General features: G+C 44.2%; 1 protein-coding gene across 2 annotated transcripts; it reads right to left on the bottom strand.

The window, feature by feature from the left end:
* Nucleotides 1-777: 777 nt before the first annotated feature.
* On the bottom strand, nucleotides 778-10,070 carry SQSTM1 (sequestosome 1). Of its 2 annotated transcripts, none has more exons than XM_075602046.1 (8): nucleotides 9,624-10,070; nucleotides 6,836-6,931; nucleotides 6,275-6,489; nucleotides 5,211-5,385; nucleotides 4,051-4,140; nucleotides 3,455-3,684; nucleotides 2,695-2,911; nucleotides 778-1,979 (listed from the first exon to the last, which is right to left on the bottom strand). In XM_075602046.1, exons 1-8 carry the CDS (start codon nucleotides 9,814-9,816, stop codon nucleotides 1,822-1,824), a joined length of 1,374 nt encoding a protein of 457 aa, XP_075458161.1. In that variant the 5' UTR covers nucleotides 9,817-10,070; the 3' UTR covers nucleotides 778-1,821. The 2 variants fall into 2 exon arrangements, with proteins under 2 accessions (XP_075458161.1, XP_075458162.1); XM_075602047.1 differs by lacking the exon at nucleotides 9,624-10,070 and adding an exon at nucleotides 8,103-8,125.
* Nucleotides 10,071-18,581: the final 8,511 nt, after the last annotated feature.

Genomic DNA, 18,581 nt, shown 5'->3' with positions numbered 1-18,581 from the left:
GGAGCAAGGCTGTTCAGCAAGACCATTACCTCTAGTGGGCAAGCCACAACTATCCTATTTATTCCACATTCCTCCTCTACAATCATTTGTCGTGACGTGTATTTGATAAGGCATTTACAACCAATTGCTTTAGAATAAAAATTGAATTATAAACCCGTGGATATAAACCCGTGGACAAGAACATGAATGGTTTACAAGTAATTGCTAGGAGAGGGGGAGTTTCAATGAAGATTAGTTTGTTCCCAGAGTGTAGAATTTTGAAGCACCTTCCAACGTACGGCATCCGTTTCGGGGGGAAGTTCTGAATCTTGGCGGGTGTAAATCTGGACATTAGCATCGGCATTCGATGGGCTGATGGAGTATCGTAGTAGCGCTGTCACTGCCGTTGAAAACCTAGTTTGAATCCTAGTGTCAACTCACCTTGGGAACTTGATCTCACCAAACTTGGTTAGACCGCTCTACAGGGCAGGCACTTACGTGTGCTCAAATCTATGTACAGCGATGTATACGCCATGCACACTACAGTAATACATAGGTTAAGAATGTGATGGCTATGCAAGACAAGCGCAAACTACTGGTTCTATCTACAGCCTCCCGCCACTTTGGGTAAGGAAACTATGGCAGTGGCACACAGCTTCGTGGTTAGCTATAGCCACACATTTATAACCAAAAGTGGAAGCAGTTTCTTTGAGGGGTTATAGGTGCTACAGACAGTGGTTTTACTGCGCTGTGTCCTTATACAGATCCAGTCTAACATGATAAAAGAAAATACTTCCATGATACTCCACAAAAATGTTTAATAGCAGAAAGTTAAGACAGATATAGACTAATTAGAGAAGATATAACTTTAATCTTTCTCTTGCTGATCGCAGGTTACTACTGCAATAAGCTAGCACTGCGGGAAAATATCACTGTCTATGGCAGGCCTGCACCACTCCAGTCCTCGAGGGCCGCAAAACAGGCCAGGTTTTCAGGATATCCCTACTTCAGCACAGCTGGCTCAATTAGTGGCCACTGATTGAGCCAGCTGTGCTGAAGTAGGGATATCCTGAAAACCTGGCCTGTTTTGCGGCCCTCGAGTACTGGAGTGGTGCAGTCCTGGTCTATGGCTTTTGTTTGTGGAACAAAGCTAAAATATATTCTGCAGGTTTTCGGAACGTGGCAGCTTCAAAAAGTATGTGGCAGCCATGAATACACCCACGACAGATTATATATAGAAGATGCCTACATTTTGATAGCTACCTTTAAACAAATAATATTTTTAAAATCTTAGACTGGTCTTAATTAATTAGGTCCATGCTTTAATTTGACCCGAAAACAAATGACACTTCTGATGTTGAAGATGCCTGCATACACCACTACTTCCTTTCGGCACTAGTCTATAGAAAGGTTTAGAAGATTTTAATTCACATTTAAGCAAGTTGTTTTTTTTTAATATTCTGGGTACCTAGCACAGTTACTGTGCTATAATTTCACTCTTACACAACTAACTCTTCCTGGTGGAAGAGCCACATTGCAGACAGGTTACGGTCCCCATATCTCAGACTTCTTGCGGAAATTCAGTGACAGTTTTAAGCTTCCTTTTCTATCTAAGGGAATACCACTGAACATGGCAAAATACACACTTTAGGCCAAGGAGAACGGAAATCATTTATTTTCCCCGGCACTGAGAAGAGGGGACTTGTTCCTCCTCCATCATATGACCGTAGTCTCCGCAGTGCTACGAGCATCCTCATTTCTACACCAACAGCCACATTTCTAATACACAGCAAGATTAACAGAAGACCAGAGTGCTGGCAGAGGTTTCAGAGCATGCTGGCGTTACTGCCGAGGAATATGGCGCACAGACTGCATGGTGTCTAGGGCAGACCCAATGTCATACTGCTTTGCCTCCAGGAGACGAGTGAGCCACCCGCCCTCATCCGAGAAGCCCATGGACAACATCTGGGAGAGGGTTTCGATAAGTCGAGGATCGGCTCCTAAAAAATAAAGAGGGGCAACAGGTAAGTCACAGATACGGAGGCATTTAAAGCATCAAAAAAAGGTGTACCCATCAGATATTTCCCTGCTCAGGATTCAAAGGTTTTCCTTGTACAGCTCAACCCCCTTATAATGCTGTGCTTGGGGTCCAAAGAATCACATCGCATTAGAAATAATGAACAATTGTATGCATTGTACAATAAAGTATTTAAGATACCAATAATTGTGTTGTAATGTACTCAAATATGAAAATTGGGAGCCACTCTTGCATCGCGCTATAAGCAGATTCGCGTAACGGGGTTGAGCTGTAGTAACAATTCCTGTTTTAGTGTCAAAACAGAACTGTCTCAAGCTAGAAAAATTTAGTTTTTAAACAGATAGGTTACATTGCAACTACTGTGCTTCTTTCATGTACAAAGCCAGGTAGGGAGGCTGTGGTAAGTTGTTGCACTTTTATAGATGCAACTTCAGACACAGGGAAGCAAAGTGTTAAAACCATTCATTGACCTAGTTGAGTGTCACATGACGTACATCATGCTATAAATGCTAGTTTCTAGGGGGAAGATAGTGTTCCTTGCTACATGAAAGGTGAGCCAAACTGCAGTGATGTCCCCTGCACAGCAAGCCGCATTACGCATCTATAGAGTACCATTTTAATCAATCTTGGCATGTATATAAATGGTTCTCCCTGCGATTGTGCATTATATACAGTACCTTCTGGGAGATGTGGGTACAGAGCTGCTTCTCTTAGCCCTGTAGGTGCATGTGTGGATGAACTAGTGGCTCTATCTGGGTCCAGGGGGCTTGGCTCATCTGTCCCGGCGAGTTGCAGGGACTGCAGCTCACCAGTGGAGGGGTCGACCTCTTTGGGGGAGACGTGAGTCCAGTCATCATCACCCCCTGAAGCGCTGCTGCTCTCGCCTTGTTCCTGCTGATGGAAAAAAGGAGTCGATGAGACGCAAAACAAACATTCATGGTACATGAAAAGGCAAGTGCCCTTGCTCTTGGAAATTCAAAGTGTCCCAAACTGAGCTATTACCAAATGGAGCAGGAGCTAGAAGTGCTAGAACACTGCAGTATTTCAGGACGAGTAATGGAATTGTACAAATAAGCCAGCAGATAACATCTTTGCTGGAGCCACCTTGCAGCACTTGGGCAAAGATGGCAGGAAGTATGGTTTAGAGTAGCAAACTTATTGGTTATGGTTTGAACTAGAGCAACATCAAAATACAATTTCATGATTTTGCAGACAGGATCATTAAAAAGGGAAAGGTCTTCAACAAGCAAGATTTACTCATGTTTTGCCAATACATTAATTTGTAGCGGAACAAATGTTCCTTTAACATGTTAAGTTGATCCAGACTTAATATTTAACTTGGTCTTTATTACACTTTACATTCTTAAGAATCCACCTCAGCAGTGCACTTTGAGCCAATGTTTCTTCAAAGCTGCAGATGAATTAATGGTAACTCACTTTGTCTGGTTGTGGTAGAGGTAAATTCAAATCTAAATGCAAAGCTATATTGTTCAGCCGTTCAACAATCTCCATGCAAGTTTCCTCGTCAGATCTGTTGTCCTCAGCCTGGGGTTTCTGGAAAGATGATGCGCTATTTGGCTGCGAGCTTCTACCCTCCGCACTGGCGTCTGAAGTAGAGACTTTGCTCCTCTTCCCACCATGTTCCACGTCAATGTCCACATCGATGCCTGGAAACCACAAAATAGGATTAGAATCACTCGATTCTTTGCAGGCAAGGAGTATAAAAAGGCGTTTGTGAAGATACACCAACCTACTTTAAAGTAGTCTTGGGGAAAACTTGTAAGTTGGATCTACAACCTTGCCTAATGGTTGCAAACTCCTACATCACCCACTACACTAGTTTGAAATCCGTTAAAATAACCATACCCAATAATAAGACACCTAAAAGCAGCACTAGCAAATATTTGCATAGATCCTATTGCACATGAGCTGTTAATACCAAGTGAATGCATTGGACCCTAGCTGACCGCAACAAAGTGAACATAGCTTAACACCCTTATCTCTGGAAAGTGAAGGCCTGTAATGGTACTGACCCAAGGGGCTCAGCATGGCTGCAACACTCTCTCCCACATTCTTCAGGAAGGCGACATTTGGATCTTGTTGAGGGGCGCTGGCAGGAGTCGCTTTGGAAAGAGAAAACAAAATAAGAGAAATGGAGTTTCACAACAAGACAATCCCTCTTTCCATAAACCTTATCCGTAACACACGTTCTATAGTTTACAATGCCAACCAGCTCCCTGCAGACACCTGACAATGTCAGGAATCGGCATGGATCGTGATAGAGATGCTGCTATAGCCATGTGGATAACATTCACATCCCGCCCCCAACGTGCCAAAGGTTTAAAGACCTGTACACCAACACGCAAAAAAAAAAAAAAAGTGAAAACTTGCACTTTCAACACTAATAAGATAATCAATTCTCCATTTTCCACCATTACTGGAAACATCAAGGTGGTTAACTTTTTGTTGCTAGAATGTTTAGTCTGTATCCAACAGCCTTGGTGGAGAAGTTGCGTACAGTCCAACAATTGCCTTTGTAACTGGGGAAAATGAAGCCTGCTCTTGAGTTTGGCCAAGTCAATTAAGTACAATCAATCAGATGTCTTGCATCAGGCCTGTGCATCAATCAGATGTCTTGCATCAGGCCTGTGCATCAATTAGATGTCTTGCATCAGGCCTGTGCATCAATTAGATGTCTTGCATCAGGCCTGTGCATCAATCAGATGTCTTGCATCAGGCCTGTGCATCAATCAGATGTCTTGCATCAGGCCTGTGCATCAATTAGATGTCTTGCATCAGGCTTGTGCATCAATCAGATGTCTTGCATCAGGCCTGTGCATCAATCAGATGTCTTGCATCAGGCCTGTGCATCAATCAGATGTCTTGCATCAGGCCTGTGCATCAATCAGATGTCTTGCATCAGGCCTGTGCATCAATCAGATGTCTTGCATCAGGCCTGTGCATCAATCAGATGTCTTGCATCAGGCCTGTGCATCAATCAGATGTCTTGCATCAGGCCTGTGCATCAATTAGATGTCTTGCATCAGGCCTGTGCATCAATTAGATTGTAAGGAAAGTAGCACGGATTACTTATAGAACATGCACTGTGCTGCAGATCCTGCCAGCGTTTCAAAAATTAAAGGCTGAAAAGTTAAACTCCTCTTAAAACAAAAAAAGCTAGAATCTCCCTTACCTTCCTCCTGGGCTGGCTGCTTCTGTGGGGCAGCGCTTTCTTGAGCCTGTTGAAAGTTGTTGCAGGGGAAACCCCCAGGAGGGAATCCCCAGCCGTGCATCCATGGGTGGGGTGGGACTCCATGGTGCGGGACTCCATGGTGCATTTTACGGAACCAACGGGCCCGGGGGAAGCCCTAGAGAAGAAAGATCACACGGCCATTTAACACAGGGAAATGGATTAATTCCATCACACCCAACTTAAGCTCCTCACCTAAGGCACTTGCTCTTACATGATGCATACATTGGATTGCACGTTCCTGCAAATTGCTTTTGACAGACAAAAACCCTTTGATGGCATAATTGATAATATGGAGTACAAATTGCCTTGTGATCCTGATCATTTTACACTTTGCTATACGATGTAGTAGTTCGAAAAGAGAAAGTGATGCACAATCATTTTTGCGTTTGCTCCAGTGACCAATGAAACTCTGCGACACAAAATGCTGCACAGATTCCAGTTAGATAAGGGCTCCATAACATAAGCTGGGGGGGGGTTGTGTATCCTGTGCTATTAGTTACTATTATTTTCACAGTTCAGCTTTTACAGCTATACATGTAAAGCTGTTAAAGATTCTCCGTATAAAGCAACTATTTAATTACAAAGCACAATATGCTACTGACTAGCAGGTCAAGGGTACGCAAAAGACCCTTTAATTAAAATAATAATAAGAAGAAGGAACTTCATACCCCCACAAAATGAGGTTCTCTTTAAATTCCTTAGACAGAATAGTGACCTTCAGAGCAATGTTATTATAGGCACGGATTACCCACCGCATACGTGTAGCAGTCAGAGGCAAACGCACAGGCTTACAATCTCAGACGTATAGCACAGCACACAGGCATGTGATCTTTATAAGTATTGGAGTGTGCATATGCAAAGCTGAGCCTATCATTGCACAGATCAGCATGTTAATAAGTTTGTACAGTGGGGTTTAAGTATATAAAAAGGTGCTGACATCACCATAACCTTTAACCCTGTTGCGGTCAGAGCAACGTGTCCTGTTCAACTCCCCTGCTGCTCACCAGTGGAGTAGGAAACATGATCATATTGTGCTCCTTGTGGACACCTTTCTCCTCACAGGCGCTGCACAGATCATAATCCGGGCATATCAAGCACTTGAACCTGTTCCCCACCACAGGGCCTTCACATCCGTCACAGATCACATTGGGGTGAGTCATATTCGGAGCGTTGTCCTGGCTGCAGTGTGACCGGTGCTCACGTTTGCACTCTCTTCTCTCTGGGGAGAAATCACAGGAGACTACAGTTAGCATCAATAGGCAACTTTAAAAGCAGTCTCGAATCAGTGTATACATGAATCTGTATATAAAGATGGGAAACAGAACAAAGTCTATTTGAAAAGACTGTGAAATTAGATATGAAGGTACAAACACCTCAGGAACGTATATGTATTTGCATTATAACACTTAATATATATTTGTTCACCTTATATTTGACCTGTTCTGCTGTCTACTTAATGGAAACAGATTAGGTCACAGTGACCAGGTACAGTACAAGGAGAAGCAGGAGCTTGTGTTGGGGCAAGCAGAGCAGATTGTGTCTCCAATAACATGAAAATAGGATACCTTTTATGTAGACACGGAAAACACCCTCGGTCAGCATGGCCAGGGCCATATTCAGCTCCTGATCAGTGGAGAAGGCGACTAAATCCCCCTCTTCATCTGGAAAGAGAGAGGGTGGTTCAGTCTGAGCTGCAATGTTCGGAAGGCCTTTAATATATTTGTGAAACAACAGCATGTATGTTTCAAAGACACAGTTACCAGCAGGAAACAATACGTGGCAACATGCCCAAATAATACCAACCAATTCCGGGCACAAATGAATCTCAAAATGCTTCTTCAAATGTTAAAGCTGCCGTTGAAAAAATATATATCCCCCCCCCCCCCATTCAATATGTGCTTCAGTACAATCTGCACACTGACAAGTGATTAGCTAAGCTGCAGATCGATACGTTCTACTGTAAATCGATAGTTTGTTCTGGGTTATTTAATTCAATTCTTGCACAGCATTCTGGGCAATGTAGTCCTGGAATATGATTGACTGGGCAGTTACTAGATACAATTGGTGCACTGCCAGGGCGAGGGTGGGCTCAAGTGCCAGAGCCTATCCGAAGGGGAATGGGGCTGTCACTTTGGAAATGCTTCCTACATTAGAAACATTAAAAATGTCTTTAAAACATTTTTTCTTTAATGCTACAAGTATTTTCTCATAGTACAGAACACACACACACACACACAGGGTGAACGCCAAGACTTGCGGCACAGAGAAGGTTAAATGGACAGAGACGGTCTCATAAATTAAAAACTCATCAATCACCAAGAAATGAGAACTGCTGGGGAGTTGTGCTGACAGGGACTATACATGGTATGTCAATGTGGGATATTTATACATATTCACACTCAATCCTAATACATAAACTGCTGATATATCCTATTATTTACAGTAACTCGGAAACTCTTGTTGTGTTCTTACAGTCCTTCTATTTAACTGATCTGTGACGTTTATATCTTTTTAGCCATGCTGTAATTAATCATTACTGCTAGTTCCAAGTGTTGATTTCATTTGTTTAGTTAAGTAGATCCTCCTTTCCTTTTTATGCAATTACCATGGGAGAATACATTTACATATTCAATGCATAAATAACCACAATAAAAATAATAGCAATAAATGATCAACTGTAACATGATTATCTGTCATTATCTTTAGCAATGTCAACTCTGTGGAACAAAACAAGGAGGGGGGGGGGGCGGCAGTTACAGAGGCCCCACCCTTCCCCGAAGGCATTTAAATTAAATGCCGGAGATAGCCCGAGGCCTCTGCCACTTCACTTACCTTGGCCTCCAGCGACGCATCGTCATGGAAACTCCGGCTCACTTGACGTCGAGTTGCCATGACGTCACATGGCCCAGCTGCGTCTTTTGACACCGGAGCTGGGGGGGGCGGGGGGGGGCGGGGGGGGTGCGCGCGAGCATAGGGAGAGATCAGGCAGTGGGGGGCAGGGAGAAAAGTTTGTGCACCCCTGCCTTAAGGTGCTGGTTAAACATTGATTTCATGGGCAGACCTGGCTTGCAAAGTTCTATATTGACACCACAGGTTGTCACAACACCAGCAGCTCCTCCCCTATACCCCTCTGGCTCTACAGTTTACCTTTGCCCTAGAATGTCACAGTCGCCGCACCTCTGCCAACCCAGCACTTAGAAAACAAACCACAAGGTCATATTTTGCTGAATTCTTACATGATAAAGACAGAACCCGCACCTCTTTTCTGTAACCAAAATAAATACCAGTATGTTTGGCTGTGCACTGCAGGGGGGTTGGCGATCTCCTATTTTACATTGTCACAAGGTTCCAATGAAATGGTTAAACCTGAAATGTATTAATTTGCCTTCATTTTGTTATTAGTAGGTCACTCAGTTTGTGACTACTGTTTCCCCATTGTACTGCACTGTGGAATACGTTGCCATTTTTTAAAATAAAAGATGACTAGTGACAGATCCATATGCATGTACTCGTTTATATGTCTAGGCCTCATGTGCTTTGTAGAACGTCACATATGCAATAACATTTAGCAACATTACAATGGATTTGCACCGCAGTGAAAGTACTCAGCCATTTATCAAAATTACCTACCATTTTAAATGTTTTGTTATGACAAAATAGAGGTTTAAGATTTTTTTTTTAAACCGGTAACGTACTGTAGGTATTTCAGTGAAACGTCTTCCGTTTCATCTTACTTTATTAATCCAGAAAATTAAAATGCAGCATTAACAACTGGCATATTAAATAAGACACCCCTATCTTAAAACTAGAATTGTTAGCCCTTCGTAGCAGGGCCTCACTGGTAGGACTTCTACACAATGCTACATATACTAGCAGCTATGGAAATAATGAGTATAATAAAAAGAAAAAAAAAAGAGAAATAGAAGCCCATGATTTGTTATAGTGATTTACAAATCTACACTGACATTTTTTTTTTTAAAGAAAGCAGGATTCATACGAAGAAAAGTGTCCTAATATGTGTTTAGCGCATACATAAATAATAATGTTATATGTATAATTTTATATAGCGCCAACAATCTACACACTGCTGAACAACATTACAAACATTGGGGATTAGTGGAACAGGTAAATGGCAACATTACGCAAAAAGGGGGGAGTCTGCCCCAAAGAGCTGACAATCAAAAGAAAAATATATACCGCTTCTAAGGCCCTGTATTAGTGTGTGTGTGTGTGTGTGTGTGTATATATATATAATATATATATATCACACACACACACACACACACACACACACACACACACACACACACACACACACACACACAATCTCTTCAGGACAATGGGAATTCTCACCTCTGTAAAACATCTGGAAGGTGCCCCCTTTCAGGCCCTGGAACACCTCGGTCACCTTCTTGCTCAGCAGCTCGCAGCTGGAGCCCGGGGCCACGTTCCCTGTGCTGCCCCCGGGCTGCTCCAGCGGGAAGCGGCGGATCTCCCGGTGACTCTCATCCTTCCCCAGCAGGTAAGCCTTCACTGTGACCGACATTTCGGAGCGTTCGCTGGCAAGCTGTGGCACCGGCCGATCTCCGTGGCAGGTTCGAGGCTGGTGTCGCAGGATACAAATGACCAACGCAAGTGACCACAGAGCAGCGCAGATACTGTGTATGCTGTGGCTGGCTCTGCCCCCTGACTATATATGTATACGCCGAGCTGCCCGGGAAAGTCCCCACCCCCCTCACCGCTGTCCGGAGTCTGGGCGGTCCTATTCCCTTCCCTGCTGCTTACATAACAGTGCCAGTATCAGTGGCCATACCCCCGCTGGGAGGAAGCAGAGATTATTATTGCAAATCTACTTCCACTTGGTAGAAATAGAACGCCCCATTGTTACCCCCACGTTCTAACCACGCCCCCCCCCCCCCTTCATTGTGATGTCACTGCTCAAGCAAAACAAAGGGGGTGTTCTTGGCAGCTGGGGGACTTGAGAGTGACGAGATGGTTTCATGGATAGATTGTTATATATATAATAACACGCACACACACATACATACTATACATACGTACATACATACACACATACACACATATATATTACACATACATATACATATTTGAAAAAAATAGAGGAACAAAGTTCATCAATAGTGCTCAAAAATGACTATAGAGGAATGATTATGATAATGTCCATGTAGACTTTCTTGATTGAAGATGTAGTGATGCAGGCGTCTAATATAAATGTGAGTGATGAGTGTATAGGTGAGCGTTGTGTATAGGACATATATATTGAAGTCCTAGGGGTGCTGTGAGTGGAGAATGATTAGCTCCACCACATTACTCCTAATGAGGACAATGTCACACACGCTTGCAACCACCTTGATAATACACCTTCCAAAGTAGAAAAGGATAAACAACTCACATGAGAAAAGCCTGTCTTCTTCTTGTTGATGGCGTGCATCCGTGATAGTGATGAATAGATGAGTATGCTGCAGGACGCAGTGTGTCAGGGCACAGCCAAGGATGATCAGGATAACAGCTTGTGTTTAAAAGGTAATCTTTATTCGAACATCATGGTGCAGACAAAAAATGGAGGGTAGCTCTTACGCGTTTCACGCCTAAATGGCGCTTCGTGAAACGCGTAAGAGCTACCCTCCATTTTTTGTCTGCACCATGATGTTCGAATAAAGATTACCTTTTAAACACAAGCTGTTATCCTGATCATCCTTGGCTGTGCCCTGACACACTGCGTCCTGCAGCATACTCACATATTTGAAAAAAAGGTTGTGTGCTGGGCACGCGCATTGTAAGTGAAACGTCTTTGTGTTTTGTCACAGAAATTGTATTTGCGATGGCAATGTTTTTAATTTAATAAAAGAGATTTGAGAGTATCATTTATTTTATTTATTTTTATGTCGAAATATCCATACTATCACTAGGAATACATTATACAATTGACTTATGATAACTAAAGTAAGATGCATATATTTTGGATTGCAAAGAATCAAAATGCTCTCAAAAGTCTTTCCTTCAATGTAAATCATAAAAATGAAAGCAGAATTTCAGTGACAAAACGCAAAGAAATTTGACTTAGAACGCGCATGCATGGCACACACACCCTGGTTTTTGTATTATTATAATCATTGCAGTTACTATATTATATTAATCTATATACAATTCATGTGTTATATGTGTACACACCTTGCATGTTTTCCACTTCTGCCTTTTTTTATTATAAATGGAACAGTACATTTCTATAAATTTAGCTATTTGCACTTCTGTATTTGTGCTCACTTGCAATTCCTCTTGTAACAGTGGTGTGTGTATATGTGTGTGTCCTTCTGTGTGTGTTTTCCCTTCTGCGCATGTGTGGAGTATTGCAGCCACTTCTGCCCATGTAAGGAGTACCGCGGATGCTTCAGCGCATGCGCGGAGTACGACGGTCGCTTCTGCACATGCGCGGCCATCTCCAGCCCACGACGTCACTTCCGTCACAGATTTTCGTTACCACCCAAGAGATGTTTCCCATCAAAACTCTGTAGGTACCAGCAAAGAAGTTTCACCCAAAGAAGCGCGTGTCACATAGCATACATCTGTGTTGATATTTAATATCACAATAAAAGGTGTCAAGATTGGCACACTAGTGTAGCAAGAACATGCGCATTTGAGAGATTAACAAATTCTCACGGAGGTGGTAATCATCTGTTGCAGTCTTCTTCTGGTGCCGCATGTAGAGCTACTATCCCGCTAGGGTGTCCTCAGTCCTTGACTCAGTCAGTGGGATAGAGGTTGCCCCAGGCCATCCAGGGGAAAGTGACATAGAGTTCGTGTCAATAAGAGTCCAACCAAACGAGGACTGCTAGTTTACCACTGGTGGTAGCGCTAGTGTCTTGGAGCTAGGGTTGCCAGGTGGCTTCTCCAAAAATACTGGACTCAATGGTGAAAGGTGCGTCAGGTCACTATGTCCAGGGAGGAAAATACCGGACACATACATGTCCAGTATTACAGTACCTCTCATTTTTTACTGGACAGAGTATCCAAATACAGGACAGTCCAGTTCAATACCGGACACCTGGCAACCCTGCTTGGAGCACAGCCGCTCACAAAAGCGTGGTGACGTAGCACACAATCATCCAGGTCCCTGGTACTTTGGGATCACTCTAATTTCTAGGGCAATTATGGGAGATATATTTGGAGCTTGACTCACATGGCGTGACTGGGAATGGGAACCTGTTTTGTGCTGCTTGCTGGTGGTATTGACCTTTGGTTTGGAACAAAAGAACCATAGAAAACCTTTGCAATTCAACTGACCATTTTATGAGATGAAAAAATAATGAGCTGAAGGGGTCTCATCCCCCCGTTGGTGAAATCCATCAGTATTCCTGCTTCCAGTACCCCATGTGCTAGGTGCCACTACCTTTTTTTTAAATGGAAGTGTATATACCCAGCAGCCATATCTATAACCTCCTCCCCTTCCCTTATTTAGCCAGCAATTATTTTCTCCCCGATTATTATGATTTAGACTCTAAATGTCTAAATCCAGCTCTAGTGCTGGTCAGGGTTAGGGTAAGAGTTGGGCTGTCATATATGGATTAGGCTGGCATATTAGGGTTAAGGTAAGCGTTAGGATGGCATATTAGGATTAGGCTGGAATATTATGGTTAAAGTAAGAGTTAGGCTGACAGTTACGGTTAGGGTAAGGGTTAGGCTGGCATGTTACGGTTAAGGTATGGGTTAGGCTGGCATATTAGGGTAAAGGTAAGCGTTAGGCTGGCATGTTACGGTTAAGGTAAGGGTTTGGCTGTCATGTTCGGGACAGGCTGAACAAGCCTTCTATTTAACCTGCTGCTGGTAAATAAGGTTGAACAAGTGCCTTATTATTATTATTATTATTATTATTATTATTATTAACCCGGCTTGTTTTATTCCGTTCTGTTTTAGGAAATATTTTATAAACCTTTTTAAAGCAAGGGTCATGGAACTAGTATTTAACTGGTTTACAATATTTTATGATCAATTATTACTGTTTTTAAGGCTTTTTGACATGCATTATTACTATAATACAGTGCCCGAGAGTCTCCTCTTGCTTAGTCATGTTAGGCCTCAAGTTCTACTCTTACATGCAATTACACGCATCTTCCAGAAGTTTGTAGGTACAGTTGTGTAAGAAAGCTTTGTTATGATGAGCACTCTCAAACCCCCCTAGAAGGGCCCTTCAGGGTGTGTTAAAGTCAGCTGATAGGTCCCATGATCATGCATTTGTGTATAGTCTTCCCCTGGTCTGTGGGAGGATTAATCTAATTTTAAAAAAAATTGTCCTGACATAGGAATGTCTCTGACTTTTGTATGCAGTGCTGAGTCATATTGGTTTATGGGTATAAATGAGCAAGATCTGTTGGATCAAAACATGACATTTACAATTAAGTATTGTGCAGTGGAAATAGTGAGACGCCACTGAAAACCATTTGATGCCACGGTCACTGGCAATAACCGACTCCTAGCATTCAGATGCTCCCCATCTCACCATCTTTGCTGCCACAGGATCCCCTCATCACTAGTTGCTCCCCCATATGTTCCCCTCCTCCCCACATGCTCCCCTCTGCACCTGCTTTTCCCCCACATGCTCCCCTCTGCACCTGCTTCTCCCCCACATGCTCCCCTCTTCATCTGCTTCTTCTCCACGTGCTCCCCCTTCACCTGCTTCTCCCCCACGTGCTTCCTTCCTCACCTGTCCCCCATGTGCTCCCCCTTCACCTGCTTCTACCCCACGTGCTCCCTTCTTCACCTGCTTCTCCCCCACATGCTCCCCTCTTCACCAGTTTCTCTTCCACGTGCTCCCCTCCTCACCTGCTTCTACATCACGTGCTCCCCTCTACACCTGCTTCTCTCCATGTGCTCCCCTCTTTACCTGCTTCTCCTCCACGTGCTTCCTTCCTCACCTGTCCCCCCACGTGCTCCCCTCCTCACCTGCTTCTCCCCCATGTGCTCCCCTCCTCCTTCCCCACATGCTCCCCTCCTCCCCCACGTGCTCCCCTCCTCCTCCCCCACATGCTCCGCTCCTCCTCCCCCACGTGCTCCCCTCCTCCCACACATGCTCCCCTCCTCCCCCACATGCTCCCCTCCTCATCTGCTTCTCCCCATGTGCTCCCCTCCACACCTGCTTCTCCCCCACTTGTTCCCCTCCTCCTCCCCCACGTGCTCCCCTCCTCCCCCACGTGCTCCCCTCCTCCCCCACGTGCTCCCCTACTCCCCACGTGCTCCCCTCCTCCTCCCCCACATGCTCCCCTCCTCACCTGCTTCTCCCCATGTGCTCCCCTCCACACCTGCTTCTCCCCCACTTGTTCCCCTCCTCCTCCACGTGCTCCCCTCCTCCTCCGCTTCACCCCCACATGCTCCCCTCCTTACCTGCTTCTCCCCCACGTACTGCTATCCTCACCTGCTTCTCCCCTGCGTGCTCCCTTCCTCCTCCCCCACGTACTCCCCTCCTCCTCCTGCTTCTCCCCCCACATGCTCCCCTCCTCACCTGCTTCTCCCCCACATGCTCCCCTCCTCACCTGCTTCTCCCCCACATGATCCCCTCCTCCACCCACACATGCTCCCCTCTTTACCTGCTTCTCCCCCACATGCTCCCCTCCTCACCTGCATCTGCCCCACATGCTCCCCTTCTTACCTGCTTCTCCCCCACATGCTCCCCTCTTCACCATCTTCTCCCCCACATGCTCCCCTCTTCACCAGCTTCTCCTCCACATGCTCTCCTATCACCTGCTTCTCCCCCACATGCTTTCCTCTTCACCAGCTTCTCCCCCACATGCTCCCCTCTTCACCAGCTTCTCCCCCACATGCTCTCCTCCTCACCTGCTTCTCCCCCACATGCTCCCCTCCTCACCAGCTTCTCCCCCACATGCTCCCCTTTCTTACCTGCTTCTCCCCCACATGCTCCACTCCTCACCAGCTTCTCCCCCACATGCTCCCCTCTTCACCAGCTTCTCCCCCACGTTATGCTTCCGCTAAGAGAAAAATCAATATTTCTGGTCTTCCCAATATGACCGCACCCCATACCGATTTACATTTGAAAGCTAACAAATTGAAGTCTGAAATAAATGTTAATTTATGTTTAAAGTTTGATATAAAATGTAACAAAGGTTTGGAAATGGGCTTCCGACCTATCACATTACACCCCTTGAATTTATAATTTAATCACTAATTTTCACAGCACTTGCTGGAAAGCCTTTGGGATGGGGGAGGGGGAGGTGGGCAGATATCAAAATGTTTGCAAATTGAATCCGAATAATTCAGGATATAATGTGAAATATAATCCTCTGCGATATCATGTGTGATTTGTGCTGCTCATATTTTTTAATGTTCTTTTTTTTTGTTTTACAAACCGTGTTACCGTGAGCTCCAGCGTCCTTCTGATTCTCAAATATTCTTCTTTGAATTTCTAAATTTGACTTTCTATTAAATAAAACAAATATTTAAAGCAGCAGTCCCTCTGTTTTACCAGCCTTTGTGATAAGATGGCGGCTGGGGTGTCTGGAGCTGAACCGCGTCATTTTCAGCTGGGGGACCCCCCCAATGATTGTACCCATATCACTTCCTGGTTTCGCTTTGGGATTTAAATGGGCGTCCAATAGAAAGAGGTAACTTATGTCGATGCGGCTTCTTATTGGCCCGCGTCATGCGTGATACTAAACCCGCCATTTTGTTTTCCCTCGAAGGGACTGAAACGTTGGTACCTTCACCAGTATCTCGGAACCATGGGGGTCTCCAGAGCTGTAGACAGCACCGTTTTGCTCCAGGGCCCCCATGCTCCCACCCTATTCAAAAAAGAGGGGGGCTCAATTTAAGTCCCTGGTTTAGCGCTGGGATTTTAATGGGCGTCCAATAGGAAGCCGCAAAAGGTTTTAGGGAAGTAAAATAGTAACAACATTGTTGCATTAAATGTTATTGCAAGTTCTATTTTCATCTAAGAAATTGAGGACTGTCAAGTCATTCTAGGCCTCTAAGGTTAGGTTACCTGAGTCATGCTAGGCCTCAGGTATGTGACATCATCATTTTCTCACGTGTCTGGCTTGTATAACAATACATACAAGGAACTCCCCTTTCTTTACTGAGCACCCGTGTTAGCAGAAACAATGTCATCTGACTATGAGTCACACCATGCTTCCTTGGCTCTTATCTCTTGGTCCATCTTTGGTTGCTACAAGTTGCATCAGGAAGAGAGTCACATTCTCAAACTGATGTGTTCACACTAATGTCTTTGAGGTATGTGAAAATCAACCCTTTGGCTGCCAGAGTGTGCAGTAATGTGCAATTCAATGGAAAGAGAGAAGTTCATCCCAAGATGCAGTGCTACAAATGACAAGAACATTCACTGGTGACATGTAGAACTGTAAACACATGCGTTTTATTAGCTTCAGGTAACACTGGTATTAGGAGATTACTGTATCTTGGACCAGATGTGAAAGCACTGGCCTTCCCTGCTGAAATCTAGCAGCTTATTTTACTGCTAATGTAATATTTTAATGAGTCTTTTTAATTATTGAACTGTTTCAAGAGTTGGACTTTAGTGCCAAAACAAGTTATATTTTTTAACAATATTTCTACATTTCCGAGTCATTTAATGGAGCAATTCACACTGTTTTTCATTGTTATTAATATTTAATGTCTTTTTCATATTTTCATTGAAGGAGGAGGATCTCAGTCCAGAACTGTGTCAGTCCTACACCAAGGGACCCACAGTTCAGGAGATATTGGCCCATATTTACTGAGCGAGGCTATTTTAGAAGGCAGTCACCAGAAGACAACTTATGGACCATTTATTTCAATGGGCTGTACCATGTATTATGGAACAGCACAGTAAGCAGTTAATATGGGCTGTTACCCAGGGATAATAATAATAGCATGTTCTTGTATAGCGCTGCAGGCTATAGTAAGCCCTCTGGAGCTTACAATCTAAGTTTTTGGTGCCTGAGGCACTGGGAGATAAAGTAACTTGCCCAAGGTCACAAGGAGCCGACACCGGGAATTGAACCAGGTTCTCGTGCGCCAAAGTCAGTGCCAGTCAGTGTCTTTACTCACTGAGCCACTCCTTCTCCCAATCCTACAGATAGGAGCTGTTCTTACTTCTGTCGAGGACATAGCAGTATGGGTACCGATAATGTCATCGTTACCAACTGGTTTACTGGATAGAAAGTGGTCTTGTTCCCATCTTGATTGAGGGCCGAGGTAAACTTAATAACTTTGCGAGAGCCTTGCATTTGCATTTGAGGTTACCCATGAAAGTACAGCAGATATGTAGAAATGATGTACTGTTATTTACTGTTGTACACGTGAAGAAGAAGCCTACAATGTTTTAAAAGCTACGTATTCTATCATTTAATATATTTATTCCTCAAATGTTTTATGAGGAAGTAATACATTGAGAGTTACCTCTAGCTTTCAAGTATTTTATCCTGAAGCCAGGGTCACGAATGGTGTATGAATGACTCCAGGTAGCTTAACTCGTGTCTCACCTCTTCCAAAGCACAGACAAGTCCTTTTCTCTTTCTTGGTTTTATTGAGGGAAAACACAGGGAGATAGGTGCTTGTAGATGGAGTGTGGGGAGAGAGGGCTTCTCTGTCTGCTGTGCAGTGTATCAATAATGAGACAGTGTAAAACAAAAAGGCCTTGCTGGGGTGATAGCAGGCAGTTACTCACTCAGAGTCCAGGGTCAAAAGGAAATGAGGAGTAAGGGTCACACTAGATAGGAAGTGGGACTATACTAACTGTCAGCAAGGACAGGGGGGTAGGAATAACCCACTCTCAGCTAGGAGAATATGAGCTGCAGGCAACCAACACAGGCTGTGTAAACGACATGTTGCAATAATGTTGCATTTTACATACAGCGTTGCTGCTGGGACAGGGGAAACTGACAGGCAACTAAAGAAGGGAGAAATGAATCCCATAACTAAAGGGGAAGACAGAGGAATATGGAATCTAGTTCCAGGACACTCCCCGTCTGGTATCTGGAGATACCACTATTTTAGGTATGTGTGGAACATATGTGCAATACAACATAACATGCAAAACTCATGTCCACATAACGATGGGATACCGTCCGGTACCACCAGCTTAAGTCCTTGCCATCTCGGTAAGGTAGGTGAATGCACAGCTCTAGGTTAGCTTGATGCACCACAATGTCTCTCAGAGTCCATAGAACTGGTAGCCAGTTCTTCTTTGTGATAGTCCGATTTTGGCATTAGGAGGATAGTCTCTGTGATAGGTCTCAAAAAAGTCTTAACGACCCCGTTCTGGGTCACCCGAACTTCCACTTTGCG

Source organism: Ascaphus truei, chromosome 5 (genome assembly GCF_040206685.1).
Source record: "Ascaphus truei isolate aAscTru1 chromosome 5, aAscTru1.hap1, whole genome shotgun sequence".
In the NCBI taxonomy this organism is placed as follows: Eukaryota; Metazoa; Chordata; class Amphibia; order Anura; family Ascaphidae; genus Ascaphus; species Ascaphus truei.
This window is presented reverse-complemented; position numbering and strand designations above follow the sequence as displayed.

Excerpts from the sequence above, each read along its gene's own strand:
- SQSTM1 (XM_075602046.1), bottom strand. The coding sequence starts at position 9,816 with ATGTCGGTCACAGTGAAGGCTTACCTGCTGGGGAAGGATGAGAGTCAC. Across the intron at positions 4,141-5,210 it reads GCAGCCAGCCCAGGAGGAAG|CGACTCCTGCCAGCGCCCCT; the intron begins GTAAGGGAGATT and ends CTCTTTCCAAAG. Across the intron at positions 1,980-2,694 it reads GTACCCACATCTCCCAGAAG|GAGCCGATCCTCGACTTATC; the intron begins GTACTGTATATA and ends TTTATTTTTTAG.